At 42.3% G+C, this 25,188-nt stretch overlaps 1 protein-coding gene and 1 long non-coding RNA gene across 15 annotated transcripts in view; one reads left to right on the top strand and one right to left on the bottom strand.

The window, feature by feature from the left end:
* Nucleotides 1–5,596, bottom strand: part of LOC147757495 (uncharacterized) — a 76,089-nt gene extending 70,493 nt beyond the window's left edge. Inside the window, exon 1 of the long non-coding RNA XR_015320923.1 lies at nucleotides 5,062–5,596. This is a non-coding gene — a long non-coding RNA (uncharacterized LOC147757495). The remainder of the gene's footprint in view (nucleotides 1–5,061) is intronic.
* The window catches only part of LOC147757494 (uncharacterized), a 36,355-nt gene continuing 12,522 nt past the window's right edge, over nucleotides 1,356–25,188 (top strand). The window contains exons 1-4 of one of the 14 annotated variants that reach the window (XR_015320914.1): nucleotides 1,782–2,152; nucleotides 2,406–2,711; nucleotides 12,208–12,444; nucleotides 12,681–13,342. Coding sequence is in view for 5 of the 14 variants with exons in the window: in XM_086979953.1 (XP_086836079.1) it covers nucleotides 2,664–2,711; nucleotides 12,260–12,444; nucleotides 12,681–12,690 (243 nt within the window). In the remaining 9 variants the exon portion in view is untranslated. Of the gene's footprint in view, nucleotides 2,153–2,405; nucleotides 2,712–12,207; nucleotides 12,445–12,680; nucleotides 15,931–25,188 lie in introns of those variants that run through there. The other 13 variants (XR_015320915.1, XR_015320916.1, XM_086979953.1 and 10 more) reach the window with 13 other exon arrangements.

Genomic DNA, 25,188 nt, shown 5'->3' with positions numbered 1-25,188 from the left:
GGCATCTCCCGAACTTACATAAAATATCTTAATTACTTAAGCATGAGAAGTTCCCCCGCTCAGAGGTTGTTCATCTCTATCACTGCGCTGTGTTTAACTTGATACATCAGATAACGACTGGCCCCGTTACTGCTGCTTTATTTTCATGACAGTTTATCCATTTCGCTAATGTAGGGCAATGGAGCCTATGGGCAATGAACGCATATTTTATTTAGCACGCTGGCCTGCTAAATGGGCTATTTCATAGTGAAGAACTGTTTTCATTTTCGAATAAATGGTAGACGCCCATGGGTCAACTTGTATGGCTAAACTAATGGCCCCAAATCTCCCCGCATGTACCACATGCAGCGTCATATTCCTCATAACATGCTTTAGAACTCACTAACTTTGTAGTGATATAGCAAGTTAGCGTTGCCTTTGAAATTGTCAAATGGTTCAACAGTAGAATACGTTTTTCCGTATATAAAATACATACACTAGGGTGGATCTGCTAAATCGATCTATATAACATACGGGTCATATATTTATTCTTTGATATTCTTCAAATGAAGAGCGGGGAATTGGTTTGTTAATGGGATGGGTTACAAGTAGTTACAGAAGGTAAATACAATAGCTGACGCACTCAATCTCGCGCCGTTACTTCTGTAGATCGGTGTATAGTCGGTTTCTGAATCGCTATCGGAAGAGTTTACAGTACGTAACGATTACGCGACGGCGAACGTAAGCCGATTTGTCTTTTTATAAATAAGCTAACCAAATAGTCAATTTTGAAAAAATTGGGCTTTCTGAACTCATAGCCTGACAGCTTCCTTTCAAGGATTTCTTATACGACTGTAACTCTTATCCATACATTGCTGCTTGGGTGCGTCTCTATCTAGTCACAGCTGCCATATAATAACCGGTCTCAGTTCTAATCAATAGGAAGAAAACATTTTCTATTTATAGTGTATGCTCTAAAATGTTAACCGAAATATTAGTCGTCAACGCAGGGCATTGGTTTCCTGTCTGTCGTACATGTAATATTCCATAATTTCGAATATCGACTCCATCCATCCTATGAACCAATTGACCTACCTTGTTTACGTCAGTTGTTTGATATCGTATTTGCTATAATTTGACGTTAGTCTGGAGATTACAGAGAAATTGACGCATGTAAAAGCGGACTCACAAGTAATCGACCTATAAAATCTAGACTTTAAAAACACTCTGGCCTACCTCCCCCAAAACGTGGATCAATCGAAAACATTGAACTGTTCAAATTTTTTCCCATCCTGCTGGACGTGTGCCATGTTGTTCATAAAAGCAGAGAACGACAGTGAATTTGTAGCTGGATGCTGCATCGTACGTACTAGACACATGTAAGGCTTGAGAAAGTCTCGTACATGAGAACGTACCATATTTATCTAGACTAATCACCATACGCCTAAACACTTACTACCTAACATTTAATTAAAAGTAGTACCGTATACAACAGTAACCAGTCAGAGAATCGACAACCTTATGAATCCTCCGTGATTTATGTCCCACGTACGTGTTCGTAGTTGTTGCTACTATGTTTACTTATATGGTATTCATCCAGAAAAAAACCTCTCTATTTTCTCAGATAATTCCCAGTATGCTAATGGGGCTTTTTGGCTACATATCTTATGCCATCGGCTGCACGATGCCACACCCCTTAAACGTAAAGCAAGTTAGAAGAGCAAAAAAAATGCATGGAAAGAGCGAAACATTAAGTCGAATAGCAGTTTACTGGCTAAACGAATTCCCTCTCTATTGGCCTCGATTTCACAAATCTGTAAACCGTGCTGAGTATACTGTAATAACCTGTAACTCGTGGGCGACCCACCAATGGCCATAAGCTTAAGACGGACTGAGAAAGGCGAGCTACTTGGTTGGGTGCCGTCCCGTTTCAGCTAGCTCCATTTATGTACGCATGGCCGCTTCCCCACTGAGGTAAATCTATCGGGCTTGTTGCATCAACAGCTACTTGTCATCGTGACCGAACGTGGGCAAGTAAACTGCAAAGTAGGATACCAACGCGGACTTCTAGTCAAAGAAAGTACAGTGGCGCAGGCCTGAATGCTCAGGCCATGAACCTCCAACTGCATGGACCAACTGCTACCTGAGGCAGCGGCGACAAGTGATAGCAACAGTAAGTTGAACCCCCAATTGACTTTCATCAACATTGGATGTTATCTCTCTTGCAGAAGAAAGAACCATGTTCATATTGACCGCTTTTTAATAATGACGCTATTATTCGTTGAGTGTTCTTTTTTTTACCTAACCGTAACGCGATTGCTGCTATTGCAAATCTACCGAGCAAATCTGGACATTTCTAGCGTCTGTCCAATATGATATACTAAGCTTTACGTAGCTAAAACAAATGTTGCTTTGTGTTTTCATAGGCCCACGAGGGTGTTTGTCGGAAACGTCGCAAAAATCTGGTTCAGATGAACTCACGACTAGACCTGACGTTGATGTTCTTTCTTCGAATTGTAGGAACTCCTGACAAACTGAATCCTATTGGCGTTTGTATAAATATAATTGTGGGAGGACAAAATTTAGCATTCTTTGACCTCGGTAATCCAGTTGACGAACCAAGCCGTGCTCTGTGTTAAGGACTAGTTAGGTTCAATATAAAAGGAAACCTAGAACCAGACAAGATGAAGGAATCATCGACTAAAGGTCAAACCTTGCGGTCTTGTTGTCATGTGAGCTATTTATAGGTTTTTTAATTTTTCTTGTAATATCTGCCTCATTAAATCGCTTTCGGGCGAAATACTGCACGAACATATTCAAAGACCACGAAAGCTTCTTACATTTAAGTAAATCTACCGCGCTAATTACTAATAACCTGGCGTCAATGTAGCTATTACGCCATGCTGTGAACTTATACCTGCGAAGATACACTCAGAGATAACTTCGGATTCTAAATTTAGCCTTTATAGAGCTGCTGTCTGCATAGCATTGCCCCAGTAAAGCTTTTATTAAAATCTGACATACTTATATTTGCTTAAAATGGACATGCTGCGATCCTGCCTTGATTCTACTTTTGTTCTTTGACGCAGACTGCGTATATAAACCCTATGCAATTTTATGCTGGTAGAACGCCACGACAGGCAAATCGAAGTCGTCATACTTCATTTCCTCATGTTCGCCGACTACACGATGAAGACGCTCACAATTGCTGCCACATTCAAATACTTGGCCTGGTAATATCCCCGTCGCGTGCAAATACTACAGTTATGGTTACTAACTACAGTTACTAGGTTATGCACCCGCTCGGGCATTAGTGCAGAACGGAGTCGTGTGCACGTTAAACGAAAGACAGTTGACAAAAAACTCAAAGCCTATGAACGCTACTGCAGACAATTATGCGTTTAAACACATTGTTGCGAAAAGAGATGATCTTATTAACCTAAGCGCACCTCGTAAGTTCTACATGACAGGATCTTGAGCAATTACAACGGAAATAAAGCTAACTGAACCTTCGGCCCACTATCGGCAATACGAGCAACACAACAACGCCGATCGCGAATACCACCGCGGAAATACTGTGTGGCTGATTTTGTTTCTGGGATAGCGCGGCGAGTAACGTGTTCGGCTACATTTAAGGACATTGAAGGACATAGTGGTCTAGAGTCAAATCCGGGCTGAAACACCCTGCGTTTCGTGTCGAGAGAAGAACGCCTGAAGTAATGCCGAACAGCATAAATATTGGACGGGAAATATCTTAGTTTTTTTAGAACATCGGTGTTCTAATCATTGACTAGATTTCTAGTATTCCAATCAGATAATGTTGGTTAGGTTCCAACACTCTGCAGTGTTCTTTCGTGATTTCTCTTATCTAAGTAGCGCAATTCCCGTTTTATACGCGACAAAGATGTCTATTTTAATAAACATGGTGCTACGCAGGCAACTAAATCAATAGCTGGTGAAACCGCCAGGTGTCAGGATGTAAAATTCGTTGTTGAGTGAATAAAGTGAGTCAGGAGTCTGTCTTGCCGTTCCTTGCGCTTCTTGCATACTTCTTAGATAACCAATTGTTCTCGTAATGTCTTTTCGTTTTCTCTATTTACTTTTCGCCCATCATGTACGGCATCTACCTCGACGTGTACCGCCAATAATGTCTGCTTAATTAAACTTTCCTTCACTCCCGTTTCCTTAAACACCCACTTTGGTTACCGACGCCCTCATCTAACCAAACTGACTAGGTCATGACGTTTTAAAACGAATATTCATTAATGTACGCTAAATTACTCAAAAAGATGCTTGTGACTTTGATCTGCAGCATTGACACGGTAATGATAGTAGAAACATGGCTAGGAAATAGTAGTTTCACAGGAAGTTGACCTTGTAATAATCGGTATATGATTTTCATAAAAATCGTGCTTGCGGCGGTGCTGGCGTGTATATTTAAGCTGTGAAGTGAAGTTGTGAAGTAAAAGTTGAGACTAATACAAACGCTACCGCATCTGACATGCCTTAGGTAAAATTTTATCAGATTTATGTATTTTTGTGAGACTCGTGCCGCCCTCCGTACTCAGGACAAAGAAACATACCGATGGTGTGTGAGTCTCCCTTCCCTCTTATATAATATTAATAGGGTTATTCGTTTCTAAAAAAAAAAAGATAATTTCCCCGATCAAATGTTCATTCAAAAGAAATAAGCCGATTGAATTCCAAAGGCCCTTCGTAAATTCGGTAATGGCCTATGCCAGCTATTATAGTTTATGCCGTGATGTGGCACTTTTATTATGGTCTAGCAGACGCGTTTGGTGAACTGGGGGAACACCACTTTTGAGTATTCCTGCGCAAATCTGTTAGTTTATGACTAACATTGAAAGGAACAGAAATAGCAAAAAGACGCGTAGCTGCAGGGTAATATTTATGAGTAACATAACTGTTTCTACTTTATGATGTTCTTTGTGTTTTGTTGCCGCTAGTCTTTGGGCTGGCTCCTTTGATTACCACAGCGCACGTGCTTTATACCTTTCATCTCGTTTACATCGTATAGCTATTAAGTTTAGACCAAAATGGTAGAAATATTTCTGTACTTACTGTAAGAATTCGTACCCATTCAAAGCTCGATGGACGATTTGGTCAGCTAGGTTTGATGCAGCGGGCTGAAGTCGGGCTAATTATCAATGGTCAGCAGAAGCAGCGGCAGCAGGAAGCCTCCTGCTTGCTTCTAGACCGTCTTGATTGGTCAGCTAGGCCCACCGAAAGTAAAAGGAACAGGACGATAACATTGGCCAGTGTGTCAGCCAGCCTCTAGCCGTTAACCATCCACCACCGTCAGGGCTGCTCTTGATCATCGCGAGGTACACAAAGCACCCATTCCGCTAGTCGCGAATGCTTGGCGGCAAACAACGGCTTCAGCATTGCCACCTCGTACTACTGCGGCTACTATTGTCACTAAAGCTATCTACAAGCTAACGAGATGTGACCTGCCGCCTGTGCCGCGTTGCTGGTCGTCAAAGAATAACAACCGCGACGACGACAAACGCCGCAGTAACAAAGACCGGTTTAAGCAACGTCAACGACAGCAACAGCTCCGCAACACTGGACTGAATAACTGGCTTCTGTTGTCCGATAGAAAAGTACAAAAGACCAATAAAGACGAAAATGCGTGCCTGAACTAGAAAGGAACGAATTGGAAGGGGCGAGGGGAGAGCGAGGAGGAAAAGGAGAGAAGTTCCGTCCATATGGTATTAATACTCATTTTGGCGCTTCGTGGACACTCGTCTGCTTTTGTTTGCGAGGCAGTAAAACCGATAGCAAGACGTCCGAAGACCGGCAGCCTATCGGTTGACCACGACCGAAAACTATGTAACGAAAGCCACATTGATGTAGGAATAGGAAAATATCTTGTGCAGGGCTGTAGCATTGCTGGTGTTAATTAGATAGAAATCGCATTTTGTGATTCTTTTGCTTGAACCTCTTTATGACTATGTAACGTTTATGCTCGTTTGCGCTGTGTCCTCCTATCATTGCCTCTAACTGAGTTTGTAGATCTTGCTTGTTGTAAGCATTGTTGTATACAAAATAAGATCTTATGCGAAAAGGGACCAACAGCACGAAGAAATGGAAACTCTAATAAGCCCTTAACGAATTTCAATACGCACCAAGCCTTTTAGTGAGTAGGGACAGTTCAATAGTAACATATCGCTGAAACAATTGGTTTAGAATTAATTCTCTTAGTTCTTAACATATTCTGGGACCTATCTAAAAATCATATTTTATTAAATCGGTTGCACACCTAGTAATTGTTATCTGGGCTTCTTTTCTTTATTCGCGTTCTATAATACGTCCAAAAATAAGGTATTCGTAGTCAGACCGGCTGTATCTGACTTGCGCGGCCATTGTACCCTTGTCGCAGGTACCGTGACGGTTTCGCTGCTCTGTCATGGCTTGACATTGTTAATGTAGTGATCCGTGCAGGATACGTATGACTAAGTGGGACAGAAATCTAGGCCGTCTTGACGTTCATATACGGTCCTAGGCGCGCACTCCCTTCCCATGAATCGTGCTGTTGGTGGATAAACGAATACAGCATTGTCCGTCGTCCATTATAGTGGTAAATCTTTGCCTTCATATTTCTCTCTTATAAAACCTCTTACTTATCCAGGTATATTTATTTCTGTTGTTTTCTAGCTAGCTAGTAGAGATGCCGCAAGCATTTTCGTTTAGAAGCGATGGGACAAGCGTTAGCATGCCGCTGTCGTAATGGCAATACGGGGCAGGAGAGTTCCCATGGAGAAGGCATTAATTCCGCTCCTGCTGCTACTATTATATGACGTTTGAATGAGGGCTACTGTTGTCTTCTGTGCAAAGCGTATCTCCTCAGTGTTTTTTCTTTATGTCGTATATGTATATACGTATATATGTATATGTGCATCATACTAGGTTACTTGCTGTGTGGGATTGGTTCTTTCTGTCCAAGTTGCCGTTTCCTCATAAGATAAAAAGGAATCAGAAGGATACGATAATCTACGGGGCCGACGGGGGGCTGCAAGTACCGCAGCCGGCACTCATTCCATGACTTTATGTTTCCTAAGTACAAGCACGGACGTATTTTATACTGCTTTGCTTTCGTCATACGCGTATTCAAAGGCACAAATGAAGAGATGCGCAAACACATATCCCCCGTTCCTGTTCGTCTATTTCTATTTGTTGTTCACTATTTCGCTGTCACTTTTCTCTTCTCGCTGTATTTGGTTCTAGAAAGAACCGAGCTTTATCAAACAACCCTAGGGTACTCCCAGTTTTCCTGTCACTCCATCACTCACCGTAGTACGACTGAACTTTCCTTGCCGGGTGGCCTGTATCTGAGAAGTCAATCTGTAACGAAAGCTGCTAAACGACGTCAGGCACGTGAACGCCGGAGGTCTCTTGATTGGGGCGTGAACTCCTTGCTGCTGAATAGCAAGATCGAGCGAGCGGAGATTGTCGCTAGCGTCACCAGTCAACAAAGTAAAGGACCCAAAAGATTGAGCTAACGCACATCATTGAAAGAACGACGCCGGCCAGCAAGGCTGGGTAGAAAAGAAAAAACAAGCTGAAGAAATACTACATTACTGATTTATTCTTTCTTTTGGTACTGCATTGAGAGCCACGTATCGATGTTGTAAGTAGTTGTGTGTTTACTGTTAGTAGCAACGTCGACTAGCAAACTCGATCTGGTAAAAGAAACCGAAATCCGGATGTCTACGTCTTCGCGTTACAGCTTCGTGAAGCTAAGAATACGTGTACTCTGCAGCACACGATGCGCCGCCCAATCTATATAATCCAAGAGCGGGTCCTGTATTAACAGCAGAAGCAGTTAGGAGTGTCTCGTAGCGCGAGGGCAAATCCAGAAAGGGCAAGCAAGAAAGAGTTATCAAAGAAAAAGGACGAAACGAGAAAAAAAGGAGCGAGTCAAAGTCGAGCAACGTAAAACTCGTCGCCAGAGCATTGAACTGAAACAGGACAAAAACCAAAGCAGATCTAGGAGGAGGGGGGGTCAAGTAGGGGGCCCGGCAGACCCTCGAGTCGTTGATTGCGTGCGTTTTCAGTGACTATTTCAATTCGAAGTTATTCCTCTGAGGCGTGCTTCTAAGTCTCGGCCCGGAGCTCAGGACAGAGCAAAAACCTTTAAAGCTCTCTTCTTTTCTTGTTCCTCCATGTCTTCGCCTTTGCGGAACGCCCGCAACATCATCAACATTGGAATAAGGCTCTTGCGCGTCTCGTTCGTTTCTGTTACAGTCGTTCGGTCGGCGGCCGATTCCCTCGCATCCATTTTCCAGTCAACCAGTTTCTCTTGTCATTTACTTGGATGGATGTTAGTGTTGCTGTCGCTGCCGCTGCTTCTGATGTTATTGTTTGACATCCAAATCAACTTCTTGGCCTTCTTTTACCCAGTCAAAATCAGATCAGTGCCTCAACGAGTCGTTTCCCGTAGTTCGGATAGAGCCTCAATAATGAATCGATGACGACAACGAAGAGAAGACCAGAAGGACGTGTGTTAAAGGGATGTAATATTGCAAGAACCGCTTTTCGGTCATAAAATTTGACAGGATAGGGGGAGAGGAATATATGTAAAAGAGAATGGGACGTTTTCGCATGGGATGATTTTACCGTAACCTAGCGGAGTATTATACATAGGTTAAAGAGAAAATAAGATTAATGATATTGTCTGTGAGCCGACAGTTGCCATAATGAACACGTACGCCTATGAACAACCGTAAAAAAAACCCCGAAAAATTGGCGTCACATCGTTGACCTCATTTATATGTTAGCCTCTTTCTTCTCCTTCTGATGGCTGCCTATTGAATTCCCTCCAATAACGTTCTCGTGCATTGAATGAGCTGTCAATTTTGCAAAAAATAGCCAACAAAACCTAGCACAAATACTTATTTCCCAAAGCCGACGTGGGCTACCGAGCATTTGCCGTAAGTTTTCAAAAGGGACCAGTGCGCATCCAGCTTCAGTTAAATGCCCTGCCACAATAAAACATTGTAAGAGTGCCATAAACACAGAAAAAGAACTGAAAACTAAGGTTCGGTATTAATACTGAACATGAGTGATTTACTGATTTCATTATTAGCAACAATAATAAAACAAAATAGAAACGCATAGCGTTCCGACCGTGCACGAGGAACTAAGTTACCGTTGTTATCTGAAAGACTGAATTTTCTGCTAATAATCACTATACAGAATCAGAAACGGGGTGAACCTGACGGTGAATTGGCTGCATTTCAAAAGATAGCAAGTCGATAGTATGAATATGGTGACATCATTTACAATTGGTCGCGCTCGGTTTCATTAAACTACGAAGATTTTTCTGCTTGTTTTTGTTTTGTCCTCAAGACTAACGATACCACTGCATCGCGATTGCTAAGCAAAATAGGAGCTGGGAACAGCCTTAGCGGACGTGGTACCCGTCCTTTTCTTCTTGTGCTGTTCTCGTCTTTACTACACCACAACAGCTGGTGGGCCCATTTGCCTCAGGGGCGAAACGAGCCTTCTTCAGGTTATTCTGAGACATTTGAATGGGCTGCTTCAACGAAACTGTGAAATATTATAGAAATATTTTTGTGATTTCTGGCCGATACAAATCGCCGCACTGAGGTCGGAACATATACTCTCCGTAACAGTTACGCTAATTTTACTAAGCTTTTCTTACGACAGCGAGCAACCTGACCAATCTATTGATTAAAAGTCACAATCGCATCGTTAATAGCAATCTCATATATTGATTATTTCGATAATGTCTTGTAAAAGTCCATACAAAAAACGACCTTGTACGGAGAAAAGCTCTGCTTCCTCTTCATATGTGCAACGGCTTACTTTAGAAATTATTTACCCATATATTTGATGATGCGAATCTTTATTAAGATCTATGCTACTGTTTCAAGTACTTTTATTCGCAGATAAATAATATGGCCATTGTAGGTCAATAATAGATCACTTTATACTGTGAATTGTTATCGTTATTAAGCGAATTAGTCCTTTTTCTGTCATTTGTCATCGTAGGCTTTCGCCTTATAAAGACGATTGAGTTCTCTGTGCAATTAGCAGCATCTCATGGTATAGTCATCGTCAAACACGCTTAGCGCTATCCAGCGTCCCTAAATACAAGGTATGACTGTTTGCGTACGCGCAGTGCCGTCACTGGCAAGATCCCTCCGTGACTATCTGCTGAGAAAAATCAATATTTAGGTCTCACTTTCTCATTCTCCGGTCCCAGTTGGTTGCCCTCAGTAAAGTCCATGCTGCACATTACGCATCCATACTTCCTTATTTCCCACGGCAATTGTTCCGCACAGAAACGTATGTTTCATATAGAAGCCTTCTCTCTGAAAGGCCAGATCACCGAACTGGCTTGCCGAGTCACACTGTAGTACGTCTTAGCAAAATGGCAGTTATTATTATGTTTATCAGAAGTCAAGCTCTACAGTATGGTAGGGCTGGAATAGCTTCCCAGCTGAAATGGTTGCGGCACTCTATGCGATGCTTCGAGTTAAGAAGAAGGTTAAATATAAACGATTGCATTCTTTGATCGCGTGCAGCTTGACGTCGCGTTGAAGGGCCCCGAGACAGGTTTTTTTTCCGTAGTGCCGTCTCAAGTGGTAGTTATTCGATACCAGGAATCCACTTGACTCTGTCGGGCGCCTTCCCGCGCCCGCGCCTGCGCCTTCGCGTCTCCTCTAACCCTAGCTTGCTTTCGTTGGAGGCTTACATAAATAGAAACCTCCAAACGAGACCTACAAATACAGGCACAGGAATTTTGATACGCATATCAATATATGCTCAATCATTGTAAAAACATAATAAAGGCAGAAAGCATACTTTTTATGCAACCCTGTGAGTCCTTTTAAATTAATAGATTTTCAACCAGTTAGCGTGTATTAATAACAGCATGTAAGAAGCACACTTTGTTAGGCATAAACGACAACGCAATAATTACTGCGCTTTTCAAAGTCAGATTTTTTGCTGTTATTAGTGTATAATCAAACATAATGGCTGAGGTGATTCATCGTACGGCTATGCTCCATGAGTTTGCGTAACCTCTCTCAGCATTTTCTAGGCCGTAGAAAGCCCGCATGCCATCGTCTTACCCAATTTGAATCTTCAATCAACGCTTTAATATGTTCGACACTAGTTCCGCCTGGAACTGAGCCTCAGCCGAAGATAAAATAGATTTTGTCACGCAAAGCCTGCCTACACGAAAGGCGTTATTCCCAGCTGAATAAATACAGAAGCTAAAAGTATTTTCTATGCGATTACCTCGGACCGCGTTACTTACAAGCTATGATATCCTAAGTACATTTATTCGTAGTAAATGTCTACCTTTGCTCTTAAAAGGTCCAAACACAATCAGCCAATACCAAAAGTATTCATACCCAGAGATCTTAGTCTCAGTAACAAAAATCTGTATGAGATCCATTTTACTATAGCATCTCTTTTACCTCACAACACGCGAAGTGTTCCCGAAAATGGTGTTCTCCCCCTACTGGTAAGACCTCGTTGTCTCTCCGATAAATGAAGTATATCAAGGAAGTGATAATTTTGTAGCCAGAACAGAACGCATGTTTTACGAATAGATTTTCGGAAAACTCCAATAAAATCCAATTATAATGGTGAAATTTTCAATTTATTTCAATTTAGGCTGCGATGCTAAAGTCAACTGGTGGGAATTGGCGAACCTGTATTCTTTTGTACAATAATTAAATTTCAATTAGATAATTCTAACATTCATTGTGGGTTAGCTTTCCTCTTTCTTCCATGCTACATGGTAATTTTCTACATATTTGCATTGTTTTCCATTGAATAGAACAGCCTGCGACATCGCCTATAGCGCAACTTAACTTTAAGACAATAATTCCGTCTCATAAGACAGCCCTTGCTTCGCCTTTCTATTATTGCGTACCTATCTGCCTAAGTTGCACAGAAACTACAGAGAGGTATAAGTGGTAGTAGCGCTGCTCGGACGTTGGGTACGGTCAGCCCTTGTATCCCCACGTTATGCCATCCGTTTACTTTGCCATACACCGTTAAATGGATAGGGAACAGCGCTCCCGTACCTCTAAGCAGACAGACAGTCAACCTGCTGCTTCTGCTGTTGACGTAATGAGCTCTGCCTGTTCTTTCGTCGTATAGCAGCCAGCGGTTGGTTGACAAAAGCACATCCCAGTCGGTCCAATAAATCTCACCTATTTACAGACGCCGCCCCGTTATTTTCTCGATTGCACTCAGTTCCTCAACTTCTTTCTAGCGCAAACGGCAGGGGCTGCTGCTGCTTTCCATGTACCCTGACAGCAGCAGTCGAAAAAGAAGAAGCAGTGGGCGAACCAACTGCAGCGGGACGGCGGGGGCTGCGACGACGGAACAGCCTGCTCTCAAGCCCCGTCCGTTTTACCCATCGGTCTGTGCACCCTCGGTCGTAGAAGTGCTCTTATGGTACGTCGTTTCGGCGAAGAAGCACTTAATGACGCTCCTGGGGCCATAATGCGTACTTTATCTTCATATATATATAGGCAAGAACAACGAAACAGAAGACAAAAGAAAGAAAGAAGCCAAACAGAAATTTGTCGCAGCAATGAATAGAAACGATATATATAGAAATGTCTTCTATAATCATTCTACGGATTAACAGAAATGAACAATACAAGTAATGGTACAATCTCTAATTACAGGTATAAATGAACGTCTTTGAGTATCGATTAGTTATTGAAGATGCTTTTGTATCTTTGTGCTCATTGCCCACAAGAGTTTGGATACAATCTAGCGCAGCTACGGACGTACCCATTAAAAGTATCAATGTGGAGATACGCTATAACATATCTCCACCTTACCAAACGACATGCCTTATAACGATGTCAACTATAATTAATATATAATTTCCTTGAAAGTTCGGCAGGGGGTCAAATACCGAATTGCGATATTGAGCCACTCGATCTGTCTCGTATAGTACGAATGGTAAAACTCGCTTTAGAATCAAGATGACTGACCTTCTTAAAGTAACCCTGTGTTGTGCCTTGACGAGTCTTGAGCCTAAATAATGGCAATAGACAACACCTACTAGTTGCTAGCGATAACAAATCGTCACGAGAAGATTCGGTACTGAGCCCTCGTAAGAAAAGCCGGGAGACGCGGGTTCAAGCCCAGTTGTAATGAATTTCGAAATAAACAAATTTGGAACTGTTGATTTAATGTAATAAATGATTTTTTACGCATAAGCAACAATTCTTTATTTGCCTTCACTTTGTTACAAGCTTCAACGATTGCCTACAAACAAATTCGCGTTTTATAAACGCTATATCAGGATACGCCTAAGATTGTCGATAGTGGACTGAGACCTTCATAGATTCTCCGTTACATGCGTTCAGCAGACGCGTGCGAAACCAGTGCACGCGGCAGATAGCTATTAATACTAGGTCAACACCGTTATTATAACTGATACTGCTCTAATTCTGGTTGTCGGCAAGTTGGGTATCGGCGGGCCTGGCAGCCACCCAAACCAGTTAACCGTAGTTGGGCCATTTTCTATTGTCTGGCGCTTGTTTCGACCATATTGTGACCGAATAAGGCCCGACAAGCCAAAGGGCAGAGAACCATGGCGTCTCCCGCATCGAGAGGTCTGCTTGAAAAAGTTTTTGAGTGGCAAGTTGGTTAGATGGTAGTAACGAGAAAGAAGGCCACCGGCGGGCGGTAGCAAGCAGTCGAACGCTGACCACCGGCTGAGTGCGGGCCAACGGAGCCAGCGATTTGACGGACCCAACTCGGTGGGGGTACAGACGCATCGGCGGATCGAATGGGAAGCAGAGAAAAGGGAGACAAAAAAAACTCTAGTGGTTTCTCGTCTTCAGCAAGATTTGAGTAGGTGATCCTGGTATTAAGGTACACAGTACTCGACACCTGGCGCAGAAGGTAGGGCCTGGCGAGCCATGCCAGATGAGTCGGCCATCGCGCCGTTGATCATCGCCATAGGGCCTTTACAAGCGCCTTGCTGACATATGACACATCGCTTTGCGACAATATTGCGTCATTATAACGCCACAACAATGCAGACGTCCGATAAGCAAGGGGCAATAAAATCTGAATAAAAAGACATATTAAAAGCTTAGGTAAACTGCTCTGCCGGCCTAGGGAGGGAAGGCCGGACGCTCATCTTAGAGTCTTGATTGTTGGGTATCGATGTCCGGCGCTTTGTGGGGGCTTCTGTCACGCACGAAATGAACGCCTTCTAAATACAACACAAACGTTTGTTTTGATATCGTAAAAGTACAACCATATTTATAGCATTACACAACAGGTCTAGCTAGCGGCTATGCATTAAAATGTTACGCAATTTCCAAAGGTCGCCAATGAATCTGTCACTATTATTATCACGGACGTAGGCACCAGTTGACTTAAGTTCTTACTCGGAATCCCTAGCTATGTTATAAGGGGCATGGAAATAAGAAAGGTCCCATGAGAGAGGATGCAGGCGTCATGAACGAAATTGCAGAGCGGATCCATCTTTCATATAACAATGGGAGAAAGGTTTACAGAAGAAGAAGGATAATTCTATTACGAGTGCGATGTTGTGAAAGTGTCAATTACTCTAAAAACGAGTGAATTAGCGAAACGTTGGAGTTTTAGCGTGACATATGTTATTTTTCCAGAAAGAGTATACTTGCGGTGCTATCGTTGAATACGATTGGTATCGCAGTCGCGTCTAGAGGTCAAGAGTATTGAGAACTATCATACATGAGATATTAGTCTACTAGTGGTAACAATTATTCGCTGTTTTCCGATAAATGAACGTAATCGTTTAAGTATTTATTTAAATCACGCTTCATGTCCCGTTTGCATATTGAAATCACGACATAATTCTACATATCTCAATGATGAGGAGTGATTTAATAATGAACCAACTCAGTGACACTATCTAGCTTTAGCTAACAGAATGATGGCAATGACGGCGCGCGGGAATAATTCGATCGTCGAAGGATCGCGCTAAACGGAAGGCCTGCCGGCTGTCACCTATACCAGCTCCCCTTAGACTACGGCTAAACTATGCGTCACCTTCTCCTAAACCACTCCAGAACAAGATACCGAACTATTGTAACATCTTGACGAATTTCGAACAGGCAAATCTGTCAAAGAGACAATAACCATTCGTATTTCGGCGTATTGACAATCCACGGTAACATCTCGACTGTACGGATGGCAACAGCTGCTATTGTCGCTTTGTGTACCCCCTATTTGCACATCCCTGCTGTCCATACCTCAAGAAACGACGATTTGTTAGCTGCCGCCATCCATTACGATATGTTCTACATTTAATCTAAAGAATGGCGAATTTAAAATTAGATAATGGCTGCGAGCTATCTGCCGACCGTTTTCGATGTGGTACACAAGTTAAATCGGAAACAGAGCTCCATTAGCTAGGCAGTAGTGCGCTTACATACACGAGAGCGGGGGGCATTAGCATTTTGCTCCTGGGCAAATTATTGCAATGATTAAGCACATAATCCAGTTATTCGAGCACTAGTGCTAGAGCAGAGTCAAGGGCGCCCATGATCTACATTACATGGTTTCGTCAAGTGGATCGCTATGCTGCCTACGTTAAATGAGACTAGTCTATAAAAAACATGCGAAATAATCGTCGTCCGGCTACGTCACAGGCAGATGATAAATCTAAATAAAGCATCTAGGAACATGAAAGCTGGCATCTGTATCGTTGAATCAGTCAGTCGGTCAATATATCCAGCTAGAGAAACGATATACCCTGTGTCGATGAGCAGCGGGTCGAAGGTTTGTTTGAGCTTGTTATTCATTCTATGCACGCGCGTCGAAAATTTTATTGCCATCATTAGCAATAAATAACCTACTGATTAGCACTCATGTGAAGTTGCCACGCAAAAATACACTAGTTGAATCGCCGTTCTTCTGTTACTTCTTGCTTTACCCATCTGAAGGCGGTGGTGAAGATGATAAACTGAGGGACACCCACGAGTCATCAGGAGCGCGGCAGGACACTTCAGTTTTGTCAACGATGGAGGCGGCGTAGAGAATCAAAAGCGCTTGGCCATCGTGTACCAGTCGACTGTTACAATAAGGGCGACGGTTGGAAATAAATGGGTGTTCTCATGAGACAGGCCAGCCTTATCGTTGCCGCCTCGTCACGATAGAAGGGCTCGACGCGAATCTGGCTAAGGCATCAGAGCACGCAAGGAGCGACGCAGGGGGTATTCTTTGGAGCGGAAATGCTGTTTTTTAAGCGGCTCGATTTGGCTAGTCTGGTGGGGTGGGGTGGCGTGGCTCTGGACGGCTTTTGACAACTACCGTTTGGTGTAAAATTCGTCTGCACAGTTCTCATAACCATCTATTGTGGGTAACGACAGCTTTTGCACAACGCCAGTACGCGATAACTATCGAGCCTAAAAGACGTCCAGTAGACTTAACTGGCTTACACAAGTGGAACAAAAAACGTTTTGTAGAAGAAAAGGTGTTTCGACGATGGCAGCCTCAGAAGGGGATGAGGCGAAAATACGTCTGCTGAAGGGGTTGACATGACGTTAAATGAACAGAACTGTATTACATGTTTACACGCAATGCGATTTGCCACCTTCGATGATAAAACAAAGGAGTGGCTCTGTCTAGCTAATACAATAACAATAAGATTACCAAAAATAGTAGACAATTTAATCAGTTAAAGTAGTATCAGCATGTCTGTTGAAAATTGTATTGAATGTGTTGAAAATTGAAAAAATTCCAAGAACTGGACCTTTCCTTCGTGAGAAAGCTACGATGAGCTAGGAGAATATTTAGTACCGATATTGTCGATATAAAGTGCTATCCCCGTGACAGCTTAGCGGATAGCGTATCTGTATATATACGCTAATCTTACAGACGTGGTGCCTAGGTTCGAATCCGGGCGTCGACAGACAATACGCTTCGTGCCGGGGGGCCAGGCGTGTGTATGATGCAATGCCTAACAGCGATATCGGACGTAGCACTAGTAATATAGAAGTATATATAGATAGATATACAGGGTGCTAAGACCGGGCAGCGTCTATTGACAACTTTTACTATACAACTTAAAAAGTGTTAACATTTATTCTTGCTTTTTATGCTGCTCGATCAATTAATGAAACAGTTTACATTCTAATAAAGTACGCAGATTTTCCAATGTAAGTTGACCGGTTTTCCGTTCTTTGCACGCTGCTCATTATATTTCAATTACGTTTACTGCTAAGGTGAATGACATTGAACAAAAAACACTAAAATTTACAAGCATCTACATATCGCTAATATCGTCTTTAAAAAGTGCTGTTTACCTCTTCTTTCTTAGATATATATTCTTAATGTGTAGGATACTCTGTGAGATAGGTAAACAAAGCCTGACTACTAGTCCCTTCGTGTTCCTGTTGGCGGACCTAAGCAGGCTCTCACCGGGTGCCTGTGTCAGTGAATAACGATGAACCAGCTGAATCGGGCATCATCTCTTGCCGGCGAGGGGCTTCCTCGTTCGAGCTGCTTCGAAGTGCTTACGCCTGCTGAGGCCCTCCTTGAATCTCAATAAACTCAACAGCTCGTTAGCCCGACTAACGTTAAACGATTAAGCAACTCCAATTTTCTTCCTCCACGGATACACTACTCACGAGCCCACAAGCAAAGAAAATGTCAAACTGTTAATCAATTTCTAGTAGCAATTATCTAATAATTGGTAATATCCTCGTTAGCTTCAATATTGGCTACTCCTTCTGCTCAAGTAAATAACAAAGCATCGCCGTTGCTTAATTACTCTGAAGCATGCCAATACCGCATTAACAAAAGCACAGTGTCCCGTAAACTCCACGTTTATATTCTCCTCTGGAAAAGTCAAAATAGCTATTTTATATTTTTTGTTTATGTTTTTTTTTTATGTTAACATTACCTTGATCCGAAATCGCATGTATGAAGATTTTGTGGAGATAGTCCGCATTGGCTCAGTGTCAGGGCGAGGAAGCGTTCCTTTCATCGGTCAGGATCATTAAATCCATCAGAAAAGTCAAAAGCGAAATATATTGAGTCTAGAATTCTTCGGCTAAACCGAGTGGCGCACATGATGGCTCTCAACTATTTCTGAGGATGTTCAGGGTGTTGACAGAATATCAATATGCAAGCACGTATCAATATGTACTAGTCGTATGACGAAATGCCCATGTGATTAAAAACTTTAGATGTTCTTCAGGACTTAAGTTACTGCGTATTTTATACAGACTATTTCCGCGGATGAAAACTAGCAGCTAGTAGAATACATAGTATGAAGGCCTAGATGAGTCTGAAGCGATGTGTTCGGCCTGTTTCCTTTTATGTAATCTCTTCTGGCAGTGTTCAGCTTATAAAGCAACAACACACGGATTCAGGTTAACGCGAGACTTAATACGTAAAAGTTTAGTGGTCCTATGTTTACATATAATCCTATATTGTAACATTAGAGGTTCGCTGTAGGACTAGATGTTCGGGTAAGCAAATTGCTGTCAGGTTTACATAAAGCGGCGCGTAAATCCTTCACTAATTTTGTCTATATGCCCGGTCCACGCTAGTCGATACGTTCGCATGGTTGCCTGTTCTGACCTATGCGAGCGACTGCTTTCCTCGTCGAGCGAAAAAATCAGCAACACAACCTCGTCGTCTTCAAGTCTATCACGTTTAACTCACTGATATTCTAACTTGGCCCTCATGTGTTTCTCTTGGCGTTATTGACACAAATTAGAACAAAGTTCCCCGCTGCACACGCCGGCCCCACCCATCATAGGCTGCCTGGACGAGCCGCTTGTTACCTTCACTGGGATAGCCATTTCAAAAGCTCTACAGGGATCAATGCGTCCTAGGTCGTAAGTAGTGCGTGATGAGCAGAACGAAACAACGGGAAAGAAAGCGAAGTTAGGACGCAAGTAGGCACAAAGGATAATCACGAGAGCCAACCACACGAAGTCGCATGAATTCCAAACATGTACATCGGGCATATATCTTCTGCCTGTGACCAACCCCCATGCAGACTTTGCCCATTCCGCATAGAGAACCACTGTAAAGGATTATGTTCATACACTTCGGCTTAAGCGCAGCTTGATGACAGCATCATGTGCGGGCGGGAAATAGAGCAGAATAGGAGACGTACGAACGAATCTGAGCGGGCAATAATACTAACAATAATTTTTAGCTTCGCGAAAACCTGCTGAAGGTACGGCCAGCTCTGTGCTCTGCTTACGGAAACTTCGCACTAGGGAGAAATGAGTCTTTAGTAGGTGTACGTCTATATGCGGAGATGAGGCGCCATAGTGCATCTACATGTAGCTCATGTGGTACTCTGTAAAATTCTGCCGAATGGAGCAATAATCACATGGAACTCACGTGCGACAAGATACTGCCATCGGCAACAGGCCTACATTGGGCTTGTGTCAATCCTCTGATAGGTTCAGTTCCACTAACAAGTTGTTGATTTTGTTGACAATACTATAGAGAACTTGTCTAGCAGTATTCTCAGTGGTATCAACTAAATCGCTGAGCTAAACAAACACATTCTAGGACGCTATACTACAATAAATCAGTCGTGGAATATCTCAATAAGTGTGTTACACAAATAGAGTTAAAGATTCAGTTTGTTAAGCTGCTTAGCAGGTTCTAGCGAACTTCATCATTAAGTATTTATCAATGACTAACTTCTATTGGGCTAAAAGAGATGACGTGCAAAGTAAGACAGAACTTTTATGTCATCGGCGAAAATAGTGCATCTGCAGTAAACAATATCACGTACTTTAAATTACGCATTTTTGATACCGTTTTAGCAAGCAGATGAATCAATAAAAACTGAAAATAGGACATTTCTACTTTAATCGTTTTAGAAGAAGACCAAAAAAAAAACTCATAGAAGTAGAGTAGTAGAAAAAAAACTCAATTGATTAACTGCTATCCTACCGCATAACGATACGGTCGCTTGTTGATGCCGCAAGCATTGTTTTGCATGCGTGCCTTACGTATTTAGCTGGGCACGAAACGGTCCTTTTCCTGTATACGGTTACTCGATTTTCAATGGGCAGCGTGATTACCGTCGGGACATTAGCGACACAGACCTGACATACTAAATAATTAGGCTGTCATGTACCGCGTCTAAATACGAGCTCAAGTACGCGCTTTACAAGGTCATCACTCAAATTCAATCGCCACGGGCGCTTACCAAGGTCATCCTGCTTTCTCCGCGAGAATAGGCATTGCTAACCTCTGTGAACAATATGCTGCGGGGGTAAAATATGAAACGCCACCCTTACCTTCCAATGAAACTCGTGTGTGAAGCGATTATCTAATTGTAGATACATCATTGGTTTTAGAGTCACAACTCAATGAAGAGTAATCCGAAGCTCTTAACAGCCCCCTAAAAAAAGGTGAACAGTCCTGAAAACGACTCCAAAGACAAAGCATCTGGCCAGGAGTTGTCTACTTCTTGATCAACTCGCGGTTGTCTTGTCGGGGCCTATAGTGGCTTCGAGCGCTCCCATCGCAGAGAAAAACTAGTAATGCGTCCCTACTGGAGTACCGTAAAGGATGGTAATAACAACGTTCAGCTACTTGTGTAACGGATTCGTTTCCTAGCACGTGGATATAGTGGCATCATAGCGTCAAAGACTCTTGCTTTTTCCACGGTTGCCGCCAGTTCCGATGAGGTTGAGCATGCATTTGCAAACATGCCGCATCCGAACTAAGCAATGTTATACTATGCCCTCCTCCTTCCTGTACTAACTGAAAACCAGTTTCTCATTTCCGTCTCCTTTTCTGGCCTCGTCGTCGTCATAGGAGGTTGCAAGTTGGCCAGATTTGTGGTCAACAACCTAAAAAAGGCTAGTTAGCATGTCACTTTTCGTAGAAGTGTTTTGCGGGCTCGTTTGCCACACAGCTAGTCGTACTGGCTGCCTGCCTGCCTGCCTGCCAGCCAGCGAACTAGGTATTGGCCCTTTATTACGAATAGGAAGGACTGTTACGCTAGATGTTTGTAGACGCTTATTATGACTTATATTCGTAGCAGCGTGTTTGCTTGTTTCTATATATGGCTGCCTGTCGCCGCGATCTAAGCTCTATCGTCGCACTTCGCGTTCGACGAAGTTAGCCCACCGGAAATCGAGTCGCTGTTTCATTATTTCCTCGGAAGGTTCAGTTGCTAATCTGAGCGGTGTTTTTGTTCTGTTTTCTTTATGATTTGTTTTCGTTTTTTTTTTGTTTGCTGGCGAACGGCGAACGAAATACGCTGAAGTTCGTTTATGACTACCGTTATATGTGTTAGCCACTGTGAACTCCCACTGAAGTTGACAGTTGATCGATGCTTTTTTCCATATATCGTACACATATTACCGCTGGTGGTACCTGCTGTCTGTTTGCTGTACGGTATGGTCCGTAGGCTACACTCGTTTGGTCCACGCCTATTAAACGGCCGTGAATGAATTTTAAGAACAGGCTGAATAGGTCGGCCCTCATAAGTTAACCCTCAATAACTCGAAGGGACAAAACGAAACATAAATTGTCGAAAAATGTAATAGATATATAATAGCGAATCTCTTCACTTTAATTCGCCATATCTGATAGTTGATGTAATGTTTTTCTGTATCAAATGAATGATCGTCATGCATCGGTAACACATCGTAATTGTAAAAACATAATACTAAAGAGAAGATAGCTTATTTCGAATGCACTCTTTTTATAGTACTGTTACGGACGCTAGGATAGGCACATTCGTAAGCTCTATACCATACACTTGACAATGTAACAATGTCAATAAATATATAAGCCGCACCTATATTGTGTGTATGACCTCGTTCGTTTTAAGTCAACACCCCGTACGATTAAACGCCGCGCGCAACATCGTGTAAAAGGGAGCCATGAACTTTAGGGCGCCACTCAAACACGCTGTTGGGCTCACTGTGAACGATTTATAGCGTAAAGCCAACACCTGCCATTAACCCGCTTGCTACGTGCTGACGCCATAATCCCAGATACACAATAAGAAAATAAACGCTATTCACCAAGTGCCGTTGAAAGCAAACTAAATTTTGCCCTTTGTTGAGTCAGCGTGAGCTGGGTACGTGTGCCCCATCAGGTGGTTCTAACCCAGGAAGATCACACTTTATATAAATGATGCTTCTTTTTTTTTGCTTGCGTTTACTGAGGTATTATGTATTTTTAGCTAATAATCATGGCTAAAAACTAATTTAGTTCTATGTCTGTACTGTTTCTTGTTATCGAGGAACGTAGGCGTTTGTTGTTAAACTCGACCCCGCATTGTTAGCCTACTTTAAGTAACCGTGGGCCCGCATAGATCGTTGTCAACGTATGTTATCGCATAATACCAACGAATACCTTACGATGCGAACTTTTGTGAATGGTTGGCGGCAGATGTGGAAAATTGGTTTATTGAGGGCCTTTAGGCGCTTGACGACTAGCTAACTAGTAACTAAAGAAAAAACAACCACTGGGCAAAAATCTTGTCGTGATTGTTTCAGGTACATCCCTTGCGCCTAGAGCGCATATCAAGTGCTCAACACGCGTAACAATACGATTCATACGAGGATTTGGCTAGTGTCCATAACAGCTTAATGGGTAGCGTATTTGCCGGCTGATCTTAGGGAAACGTTGCAATCTAGCTTTATAACCTGGGCATAGAAAGCTAGCTTCGCATTGGGAGCCAGCCGTCTGATAAAGTACCTAACGGCGATATCGGAGGTAAAACTCAACACGTAGGGGGTAGCCTAAAACACGTACGGACCCTCCTGAAAGCCTACTTGTTCCTAGGAAAGGACCGCCACTAAGAAGTTAGCATTATGTGAATTCGGCTGTAGTCAACTCAAAAGAAGATGACTGGCTTTCTTTTTTTATATGAGCAACACATTTTCTCATACATTTCTTTAACGGCTTGTTCATCGTATCATCGATTGAGCTTTTCATCATACAATTGTATTCCTCAAGATCAAAAAGCACCAATGGTCGTTTCAGAGGCTCAGCATACTTGGGACGGGACCCTCTGAGACAACTGTTGCGGCAGGTTGTTGTGCGCGCGAAAAATGCTTGCTTCAAGTATACATTCTGATACCTTATACATACCCCTGTATCACGCGCCACAGCTAATATAGCCGTTGACAGGGAACAAAAATGATGACACAATAAAAGACTTACACTCTAAAAATAGGTGTGGAAAGTTCCAGAGTTAGGACGATTTACTACTGTTGGAAAAGGAAGTCACTTGGCCAAATCCAACTACTTCGAACTTTTCACCAAACGCCATAACAATCAATCATAGATATCTTCTAGCTTCGATCCCAAGCACAATTCGCTCGTTTCTAAGAACAATCGTATGTACATGAATTGATATCGGCAAACGAGTGTTACTATATAATCGGCAATACTATTGAGTGATTTTCATTTTCTACTTAAGCTGCCTAGTACTTACGTATCGTGGCGCGACTCGGAGTAGAGGCAGTACTAACAAAAACGTACCTTTCAAATTCATAGGCGTATCATTTGTCTGTGCATTCTGTGTGCTGATCTAATGATTTAAAAAGAAACATTGTAATGAAGCTTGTACCAGCAGATAGCTCGGCTTAAATTGGATCTGTGTTCGATGAATCAAGGCTAGCGTCCAAGTAGACGGTGGATCATTCCCTCTGTATGCTAATAAGAACCAAGTTCAGGGCATGCGGTAGTCTGTGCTCACATCTTATGACTTGACTGAATTGTTGTACCGCAATGGAACATCGAGGAACTTTTTTCAGTTCGATAGATAAACAGTAATGATATCAAGCTCTGTTTCAACTACTCGGACTATAACAGGGATAGGGCAATCTTCCTCGTTACACTCATCTACCAGTGACATATTTTGCTTGTTCTTCAAGTTTATTAAAGAAGTTTTCACGACCCCAGTTCCGGGCAAGTTGGTCCAGAATGGAGATCCTTTGCTCGAATGTAGCCTTATTATTTGTTCATTTTTAAATTTTGCAGAAGAATACTTCTGCGAGGATTTCAACTTGTAACGTAACACGGCACCACTGTCATCGGTATAACCTATGAGTAGTAAAAAAAAAAATGCTTTATGCACAGAATTTGATTTTAACATTTTTACGTTAAGTTTTTCATAACTTCATGATAGGAGCGCCCTTCGTTTGTCGCTATTATTGAGGTCTCTTTCATGAAAGATAGAAAGGAACTCGTAAACGAACGGATTCAAAAGCTTCATAGTGCGTAAATAACAACTGTCAAAAAAGCAACATAAACAAAAACATCGCACGTAGCTGAATCCTGCGAGTGGTTGTACCGAGTTGAAACTTCGTGGCCTAGAAACTTGTTATGGTATTCGTAGCAGTCTAGATTAGGATTTGCTCCATCAGACAACGATTGAATCTACCTAGAAAAAAATTCAGCCAGATTTCAGGTAGAGCGGGGTTGATGAAACCTTGAAAAATACTACTTTCCTACTCCGCGGTTTTTCCATCATACAGATCCAAATAACAGTATTGTTTTGTTAACTTTAACGAATAGATAGATTCCTATTTATCACGATGTTCAATAGGATTATTACCTCACTATGGTGCATCGACTTGTGCATACATTTAGTTTTGTAATTGTAGAGCTATTGAAGCCTTTTATTGATCGCTCAGACTCGGATTTTGCTAGCAGATCACAACGTTTGAACTCAATAAACGTTCATGTTCTTCACACTTCAAAAGAAAAACAAAATACGAAACAATTAGATATAATACAGTACAGATAATGTCTTGAGATTTGATTTCAGTACTTCGAAGTGTGATACACCGACGTATCATACCGCGCCGGTAAAAATCGAAATTTGTGATAAAGCAACTAAGTAGATGTTGCCTGCGGAAATATCCGATCAAATCGGGGCTGCGAAGGTAATGATGGCTCCATGCATAGTTGAATGATTATTTCCAATAAGTCGATCAGTAGTACCACGGGTCAAATAATGGTGATCTTCAATTCTAATTGCAAACAATATTACTGAAAAGCTTCCCATTACGGCTAAAAACCTAAACGTATCTGGTGGTATCTTTCGGATGACTACTCGAGCGTCTCTGAGACGAACAAAAAGCTTCAACATCGAGGAATTACAATGCGGTCTTCTCGATACAATCGCTTCTTATTATGAAAAGAGTCAGAGAGCAGTTAGTTGTTATC

This window comes from Varroa destructor, unplaced genomic scaffold (assembly GCF_002443255.2).
Source record: "Varroa destructor unplaced genomic scaffold, Vdes_3.0 BEIS01000002.1, whole genome shotgun sequence".
Taxonomy (NCBI): Eukaryota; Metazoa; Arthropoda; class Arachnida; order Mesostigmata; family Varroidae; genus Varroa; species Varroa destructor.
This window is presented reverse-complemented; position numbering and strand designations above follow the sequence as displayed.